At 39.7% G+C, this 9,982-nt stretch overlaps 1 protein-coding gene across 1 annotated transcript; it reads left to right on the top strand.

Moving 5' to 3' along the window:
• Positions 1-1,387: 1,387 nt before the first annotated feature.
• Positions 1,388-7,256, top strand: SLC25A4 (solute carrier family 25 member 4). The gene is made up of 4 exons (XM_053459283.1): positions 1,388-1,574; positions 5,279-5,765; positions 6,113-6,253; positions 6,675-7,256. Exons 1-4 carry the CDS (start codon positions 1,464-1,466, stop codon positions 6,830-6,832), a joined length of 897 nt encoding a protein of 298 aa, XP_053315258.1. The 5' UTR covers positions 1,388-1,463; the 3' UTR covers positions 6,833-7,256.
• Positions 7,257-9,982: the final 2,726 nt, after the last annotated feature.

Genomic DNA, 9,982 nt, shown 5'->3' with positions numbered 1-9,982 from the left:
CACGAATAAAAGAATCAGTTTACATGGTACAAGTGCATACAAAAAACAAAAACTGTCTGCGCTTCTCGCCCTAATAAAGTTGGCAACATATATATAAACATAATATATTTGCATTATTTAAGCCTGGAACTAGCTTAGCACCCCGTCATTTTTCTTTTCCCTATTTACGTGGTACAAGTCCACCAGCTCTTACTGCGTGAAGGCAGGAGGAGAGCCACGCATTTGAGAGGTAAGAACATTCATTAACTTATATCTGCTGGCCAACAATATGTGAAATGTATATGTGTCCTAGAAAAAACTGGCCAGCATGGCAGAAGGTTTCTCTGTTTAGGTAATCTTGCTCTTTTTCCATCCTGTCTGTCCCGACAATAGTAGCACTAGAGTCACTCATCAGGGTCCAGCCTGTGCTGTTCCGTCTCTTGATCATTGTCACATGATGGCTTCCACATTCTCAGTAACGGGAGGATGGCATCCGCCGCAGAGCATGCAATGTCAGACGATACTGGACGTGAAGGTGACTCCAATGCTTTTATCCTGGTGGCACCTTACATTATTGGATTGCCTTATTGGTCTAGAACCATATTTGTTCCAAAGCCGTGGAGGAGGTCACAATACACAGCACAGATTCTCAAAGTATTTCTAGTTTAATCTCCTATGCCATTTACAGACTATAATATAAGACCTTTCACATGTAAATTAATCCAATTCCGTTTAATATGAATCAACATTAGAAGATATGTGTGCATGTTTCTGAAGCTCCTGACCACAAGTGGAAGTCACATTCTGGTTGCTAAAGTGTAATACTACTTCAAGGATAACTCAGTGATCAGAACTAAAAAAAAACTTTTATTTTAAGGGGTAGGCAACTCACAGCAGTTATGGACCAGAACCACCATCAGTTATCAGAGGGCTGGGAGATGTAGCAGATAATGTGCACGGTGTAGCAGTAAGCAGCTTGAACATCACCCACAGTATATATACCATTATCCATTATGTATCAAAACGTGTGTGACCGGATTTACCGGATTCCGGTGGTTCTTTGGCTGGAAGTGATCATGGATCGTCCTTTAAATGCAGGCTATAGTCAGTAAGAGAGCTCACCGTGGTACCAGTGTCTCCAGCGGAGTTCCTGGCTTGCTATTAATACGTTGGGCACATGCTGTAACATAGTGTTCTTCACTTAGCACCAGATAACATTTTAATGCCCTTTAAATGTCCCAGCAGCATCATCCGCATGGGGGTCTCCATGAAACAATATGGCTGCCGTGCCCCCTATGCCCTCTGATCAAGGCATCTCAGCCAATCCGCGGCGGCTCCTTCAACCCCGCCCCCCAGGAGATCCTGTGTCTTTATAAAGAGGAGCAGCCCTGTCCCTCGTCCCATTTTGGCTGGCAGTGCAGACAGTGCCTACCCTCAGAGGCTGACTTGCAGGAGGCAGGTGGCACACCGTATCCTCTTCCACAATGGGTGACCAAGCTATTAGCTTTCTCAAGGACTTTCTTGCTGGTGGTGTCGCTGCAGCTATTTCCAAAACTGCTGTGGCCCCCATCGAAAGAGTTAAATTGCTGCTGCAGGTAAGCATCGCATGGGGTGTTGAACAGCATTCTGTCTTATGTGGATTGTGTGATGCTGCTAAGTAACTCTGTTAGTCCTGATTTATCCTGCCCTCACTTCTCATGGGCATCCGATGAGAACTTATTCTTGTGGAAGACAGTGGCTTTCTATTTAACTTACACTTGTTTTGGTAGCCAACAATCCAGAAACTCTAGCCACAACCACCTGATTCCAGAATAGCTTTTATACCAAACATTAGTAACATCTGGGACCCCAGCTGTGGGCTACAACTCCACCACTCTCAGCCAGATAGGGTGACAGGGGATGCCAATCATGCATGAGTAGTGATCCTGTGGTTAAAAATGTAGCTTGTGTTCCACTTGCTCTCCTTCACCCCTTCCCTATAGCATCAGGATGCACTACAGGGTTAAATATCTAAGAGCTGGAGCCAAAATGGGCAGGGGGATGAATGTGAGCCCCAGTGTGCAGGGAGGGTTCTTCACTCAGCCAGACTAAATATGGAAGGTGTCTTCTGCACACACATGGGCAGGGTCTGGACTGCTTTCCATTGACTGTTTTTAGAACAGAGCCATCACAAGGCTGGGTTGGAATGACTAAGAGCACATGTTAGGAAAATGCAACTGATAGGTCCTTAGGAACTTGGAGTAACCACTAACTTAGCAACTAACAGGTTAAAAGCAGGGAAATATGTGTATGCCAAAAGAAAATGAGCATTCAATAAAATATGCAGACATTGTTATCCTTTACAAAAACATGTATTATTTCTTTATTATTATTATTATCACTGCATATATTGGTATATTCATGTCCTGCTCACAAAGCAATACAATTGCAATATTTTTTTTTTTACTGAATTATTTACAGAACATATATTTTGTAACAAAGCAGCCTTTTGTTTTATAAAAACACAAGCCCAAATCCTTTTTTTAATTTGTTAGGTTATATGTTTTAAGGTTGCAGCGATGATAGACGTTGCTGATTCTAAACATGTTTTATAATGTTAAATTTAGAGTAACAGTGAATAACAGTAAAAATAACAGTAAGCATACATTGAGATTTCTGTTATCACAGCAGGAATATCATTTAATTACTTGGCTCTGTTACTTAGTTGTGACATCACTGTATGTGACATTATGCAAATCAGACCTCCAAATGCAAATTCATTCTCCACTGAAGTAAGTTATATGTATATGGTCCCATGGTGTGACAAATGGTAAAAAACATTATGTGCACTTGTTTCTCCTGACCTGCACAGTTACTAGCAAATCTTAGTTAAATCTAAGCCACAGAGATTACTAGTAAATCTGTTCAATATCTAGTTTAATGTCCCTTCTTGGGATTTGCCCTCCATGGGGTTTTTGGAAAGCAGGATCTGGTTGCATGTGTATAGTCGTGTTTGATGGATATACTCAACTGTGCATGCAGGGCAGGGGCACAGACAGAATTACTTAGAGAAATAAAGCAAAAATACAGAGTTTAATGTAGCATCATCCTCCCAACGTTACAGCTCCCCACATGGATATAACTTGTTACTATTTTACTAGTCACACACTTGCCTCCCCATCCATCTCGTACTTGGAGCTCAGTTACACCATCATTCAGTTTCATTCATGACCAGCCTCGCACCTCTCTGCCCCCCCCCCGCTGTTTGACCTTAAGAACACTGACTGATTTGCATACTTGTGTTAATCCGTTGAAGGTAGCATAAAATTCACTTTTTTATTGCTGCGTCATGGAAATCACATTTTGCCAGAGTTTACAGTCATTTCCTTTGTGCTCTTTAAAAAAAAAAGTATGTGGCTTTTCTACACCGGGGTATAAAACACTGGCATTAGTGAAACCTATGTGATAATGTAAAGAATCCCTTATTTCTAAATTATTATTATTTATTGTTTTATATAGCGCCGTCATATTCGGTAGCGCTGTACTATGGGTAGACTTAACAGGTGGTATATAGCATAACAATTTGACTTACAGAAGGCCCTGATCAAATGAGCTTAATATATATATATATATATATATATATAAACATTCCAGAGAGTAAATGGAGCCAGTGATTGTGACACATAATATACCTTTATGTTCCACCCAGGAATGACTTTTTAATAGAAAAAGCTCCAGGTCATCTGAATCTGGATTGTCACGTAATGTTCCACGGGCTACTGTTTCATCTCCAGTTACATGTTCTTCAAGGTTCGTCTGATTCCGTAGCCAAGTTATATGACCCGGCAGTGATCAACCTCAACTGTTGACCCGCTGTGGTACTTCTGAAGATCACCCCTGCCTGTCTCCGCTTTATGTGCCAACCATGATAACATTTAGAACAAAACATTTCATAAGCAAGTTCAACATCAGAATTTTTAAATAATCATTCTTGAATCACAAAGCCATTTTCCCCAGATATTGCCCAGTGTCTACTTTGTTTGGGTTTCATAAATTCCAGTATGTATTAATATGATACGAGGAGGTGACACATTTTTATATTTTTTTTTTATAAAAAAAAATGTCAGTCCACCATTGCTAGCGATATACCCTTTTAGTATCTAACATGTTATGATTATTATTAATTGTTTTATATAGCACAATCATATTCCACAGCGCTGTACAATGGGTAAGCAGGACATAACAAGTAGTATATAACATAATAATTCGACTTACAGAAACAAGAGTTGAGGCTCAAACAAGCTTACAATGTATTATTAATTGTATATAATGATACGATGGGTAAAAACCAGTCATTTCAGCCTGCAGTTTATGATGAAATACATCAGCAGTCCCATTTAAGCATAAAGCCTGTACCATTTGTTTGAGAGGTCTTTCGCTTCTCAACCCACCAGCGTAGGTCATATGAGATTTCAAAGCCCACCGGATCATCCTCGCTGGGGATGTATTTGGTTATCTGTGATCACTGAGTAAGAATAAATATGGAAGGTGTCTTGTTCGCACACAATAGTCACAATGCACACATTCTACAAATGAGTTATGCCCAAATAATCATCCCATGCATTTTCTCATTATGTGCAGTGACTGTAATGTATAACAGCTTAGTCTTGTCAGGATAACATTATTAATCTATCCCAGACACTTGGCAGTGGACCAGTCAAACCAGTAATAAAATATTTTGATAAAAGTGATGGAGCTCACACAAGTGGTAGATAGAGGGACATATGCACACAGACAACACAAACTAAGCTAGTCTGATATTTCTACATAGAATAAGCACATGAACACGCGTCTGACCACTTAACAACTGAATACATAGTGCCCTAATCAAGGTTGGAAATAAGGGTCAAAAACAAAATAGTTTTCAGTAATTTGTGCATTTCTTGCTCAGCATTGAAGGAAATACCACTGAAATGTCTATTTTTCCCATAAAAGTGAAACACTCAAGACCATTCCAAAGAACTCGATATGCTAGGTCTGATAGTAGAAGCTATTAAAGTGATCGTGAACATGAATCCAGACAACTGAGTTTCTTTTAAAGTTGTACATTCATTAGACTTTAGTGCAGCATGGCTTCCTAATTTAGTCTGATGTATATTTGGTGTGTGAGTGCGGTATAAATATTAAATTTTTCCATTGTATATTTTGAATCTGCAAATCTTCTTGGATTTTGATATAGTAATGTACTTGGTTAAAATACTTGGGTATATTGTCAATGATCAGCTGTTTTAATGAAATCTTTTCCTTCTCTTAATGGTAGGTCCAGCATGCCAGTAAGCAGATAACTGCTGACATGCAATACAAGGGAATCATTGATTGTGTAGTCAGAATTCCCAAGGAACAAGGCTTCATTTCCTTCTGGAGAGGCAATCTTGCCAATGTCATCCGTTACTTCCCAACTCAAGCCCTCAACTTTGCCTTCAAGGACAAATACAAGCAGATCTTTCTGGGGGGAGTAGACAGGCACACTCAATTCTGGAGGTTTTTCCTCGGTAATCTGGCATCCGGTGGAGCTGCTGGTGCCACATCCCTCTGTTTTGTGTACCCCCTGGATTTTGCCAGAACCCGTCTGGCTGCTGACGTCGGCAAAGGTGCAGCCCAGAGAGAGTTTTCTGGCCTTGGAAACTGCTTAACCAAGATCTTCAAGTCAGATGGCCTTAAAGGTTTATACCAGGGATTTAATGTGTCTGTCCAAGGCATTATCATCTACAGAGCAGCTTACTTTGGTGTCTATGATACTGCAAAGGGTAAGTATAACCTCACTGAGTGGGTCAAAAGAGGCATGTAGCAATGGTTTTAGTCTATGGTTTTACACATTACTTCGGGTTGTCTAAAATCCCATAGGTTCAGTTGTGTTACATAAATGAGTTTAGCTCCCCATCATATGGCTCCCAATCTGTAAAATATATATTTAATACCTAAGGCCAAACAATATAGTAAAACCATAAAAGATAATGGGGTACTTTGGCATCTATGAATATGAAAGCCACATATAATATTGTGACACTGTACCTATATTTGGGCTAGAAGTCTCAACAATGAGGTCCTACATCCACCCATTACAATAATGTGTTTTTCCTCCCACCACTTGCAGGCATGCTGCCAGATCCCAAGAACGTGCACATTATTGTGAGCTGGATGATCGCTCAGTCCGTCACTGCCGTCGCCGGTCTTGTCTCCTATCCTTTTGATACTGTAAGACGTCGTATGATGATGCAGTCTGGCAGGAAAGGAGGTAAGCTAATCATTTGGTGGACCGGTCTGTCCCTCTTGTACACCACGGCCATCACATTTGTCTCATTAGTCGCTTGACTAGAACACAGGACCTGTATTTAGCAACAACAACCCACTCAGCCCCTATACTCTCCAACCTGTGCTTCTTTGTGGTGGTAGGAGCAGAGATTTGTTCCTCACGCAAAATTGAACGTCATATCCAGGTACTCCACACAGCAGAGACTCGAGGTCAAACCATCTCTGCTGGTTTGTGGCAAAGCTCTCCATTCTGCTTGCCACCCTTTCTAGTCTGGCCATTTTTCCTTGACTTTATCACTGGTCTCGTCTTAGATTCAGGATAAGATGGGATTATCAAACACTAGCCATTTGTGTTGTGTATGTATGAACTCACAACTGATGATCTTTTCTTCACCTTCCAACAGCTGATATTATGTACAAGGGAACAATTGACTGCTGGAAGAAGATTGCTAAAGATGAGGGCGGTAAAGCTTTCTTTAAGGGTGCTTTGTCCAACGTGCTGAGAGGCATGGGTGGTGCATTTGTACTTGTGCTGTATGATGAAATCAAGAAATATGCATAAATTCAATTTTCCAGTATATAGCCCGTTCAATACACCGCATAATGGCTGTGGAGCATCTGGTTCCAGGGACGAAACAAAAAAGTATTTCCTAGGGAAATTACCACGGCACGAAGGGGACACGTGCAACCTTGCCATATGAATGGGTCTTCGCATTTTGTATACAAATAACTGAATTCACAGAAACCTGGGCACCACCTTTAATAACAGTATTACTAATGTAACTTATTAAATAACGAGCAATACATGTCTTACCAAGACTAGTTAAGCTCTTTCGTCCTAGACCAACGATAGCCCTTAACTCATTTACTGAAGATTATAGAATCATCCTATATAGATATTTAATGTGTCAGTAGCAATTGGGTACAATTGTCAGCTGAGTTGTTCACATATATATATGGTGAAAATAAAATATTTTAAAAAATGATGTTACGCAATGACTGTATCTTTATTTTTTTTAGTTTCATTAGACATTAGCCCCACCTAAGTGCTTAGCTCTTCCAGAACGCCATCAAAAGGTTCCCTCTTATTTCCCCGAATGCTGAAGGAAAATCGTTATTTTTTTGAGCCAACCCTGTAATTAATACTTGAAAGTAACCATGCACACAGTTTCACCAGTGTAGATTCATATCTGGGTGATATATATATATATATATTTTAGAAGTGCGTTTTTGTGTATAAATGCACTCGCAATTTGTTTAAACTCCCCCTGAAGCTGCACCTCCACTTTGATGTAAAGACTGGAACTCTGATAAGCTAGTTTTGCCACCTTTTGCCACAGATCTTTGCTTCACTCGTAAATTACATTTAGTCCAAATATCTCCATATAATTTCACCATTAGGAAAACAAGGCAAGCTGTAGGTAATAATTCCACAACGGACATGAGTTGGGGATACAGTTAGAGGTTAAATATAAATATATTCTCTTTCGAGTAGCATCTAAAGTATACATTCTGTTCCCACGTTATAACGCGTTCCCTTTTTTCATAATTGACTGTCACAGCCTACGGCGTTTACCCCCTGTGGTTTATTGAGCGGCTTCATGAATACCTCATAACTTCAGGAATTCCTTCTGAAGGTGAAAGTTCATTTTAAATCAATAAAGCTTAATAATAATGTGACATTACTTACCAGAGAGGAAAATAGCTCAAATATCCAGTAGTGGGGCAAAGGCAAAGTTACCTACGATCTAAAGGGATATATAAAGGTATACATAGAGAGTATCCCCTATCGGATCAGGTAGCCTTTTCTAGTAGTCCACTGGTGCCTTAAAGTAGCCATGCACATGGATCAGGGAATAGGTTTAAAACCTAAAGGCAAAGGATGGGACAGCAAGACAGTTTTACTCGATGCTATAACCGAGAAAGGCGGCTGCAATGTACTAAACCAGTCATTTGAAGGCTTTCTCGTGGTGAAACGTCACAGCCATGGATAGAGAAGGTTAGTTTAGTGTTTATATAGGAAGAGCAGTGATGAGCTTGGTACACGTCCTCGAATCTATGCACCCGTGTGCGGCCCCTCGGAGCTCCATGTCTAATAATTCCCAATGCCGGATCTAGGCGTTTATCCCTGTTAAACCATGACTTAACTGTATCCCATTGAATACAGCGAACAGTCCACGGATAGAGCGGCTAACCACAAATGAGTGTGACAACTGAACAATGAGTGGAACCACCCTTTAATGAGTGTGACAGACTTTACTCCACTTGTTTGGTAATTTAAATTAGATTTGTTCATTACAATTGAAGAACAAAGAGTCCCTTGATCCATACATTAACTACAGCTGCAGTCCTTGTTTCAACCACTTTGTTTGCCGGTCAGGACCACAGTTCTGCACAATTCAGGCTGTTTTGTTACAAAATTTATTATTCTTTAACCTAAAAAATCACATTACTAAAAACAAAATAAAAAATTGTTGAAGTACAATCTATCCAACCAATTTATAAAACAGATATCTTCTGTTTTACGTGGCCATAAGGAAGTTGTATTTTCTCCCAGTATTTTTCCTACAAAGATTTAGGAGGAGGAGATGGACTGTTTGTCTTCAGACAATAAAATAAATTGATCTTGTTTTGAAGAGCTTAAGTTTTATGATTGCACTAATTGCACAAACACTCAAACAATAAACATTGTGTATGTCATTGGTACATCTGTGCAAACATGGTGTGCGCGTTACCTATGGCTGACAGATCGGCCATTTTAGGGTAAATCAAAGTTTCTTTATTGTTATTTTTGACATTTCAAAGAAAAGGGAACAGAAGAAAAAAAGGGGTGGGAGGGATACAAGGAAATAACACACATTATCCGGGAGGTATCTCCATGATTGGCCATTTTACACTAGATACATATGGATTCTACAAAGTGCTGATCAGTTTCTGCCTGATGGGATGTAAAATTATTATATTAAATTAGTTATTCCTGTTCATCTCTTACATACCCCTGAACTGCTCAAATCAGACTGGGGAGGACTGACACTTTCTGGTCTGACGGGCAAAGAAAGGGCTTTTAAAAAGTGTGACTTGTGAGGAGCCTAGATTCCATTAGCATCTCCAAAATGTGTAACCAATGTGCGTGAATGAAGCGTAATATTGCATCCCCAAAACTTAACATGCATACATATACATTTGTCGCCTCACCAAGAAAAAACACATTCTTTACCTGTAGCCAAAATACTGTAAGTAACTTATCATGCTGTGTAGTCCCATTTTGATTGAAATTGATGGGAATGCTTTCTGCTTTAAAACTTTGTATACATGGTAAAAATGCCAAAAAAAGCTTTGGACACGAGGGTGGGAAAACCACTGGTCGCGAAGCGCGCTAGTAACATTTTGCTTCATTCATGTTTCCTAGGAACACTTGTCATGATAAAAGCAGGCTTTTTATTTAAATGACAGATGTGCATGAATGATTACTAGAAATGTTTTCCCCAATACCTGAAGAACAGCTTAACGGATACCTTTTTCCTTAAAACGCAAATTAGGTAATTTTCTTACATGATTATTCCTTTCCAACAATCACCCAGCCCATGCTTTGCAGAATGGTTGTGTAAAAGATCATCTTAGCCACAACTTAACATTAACATGCATATTATTCTGCAAGTATGGATTACTCTGGAAGTATTCTGCATACATGGATTATTGCGGAAGTATCCTG

The sequence above is a fragment of the Spea bombifrons genome, chromosome 1 (genome assembly GCF_027358695.1).
Source record: "Spea bombifrons isolate aSpeBom1 chromosome 1, aSpeBom1.2.pri, whole genome shotgun sequence".
Classification (NCBI taxonomy): Eukaryota; Metazoa; Chordata; class Amphibia; order Anura; family Pelobatidae; genus Spea; species Spea bombifrons.
Note: the sequence above shows the minus strand (reverse complement) of the source record. Positions and strands in the feature narration are given on the sequence as shown.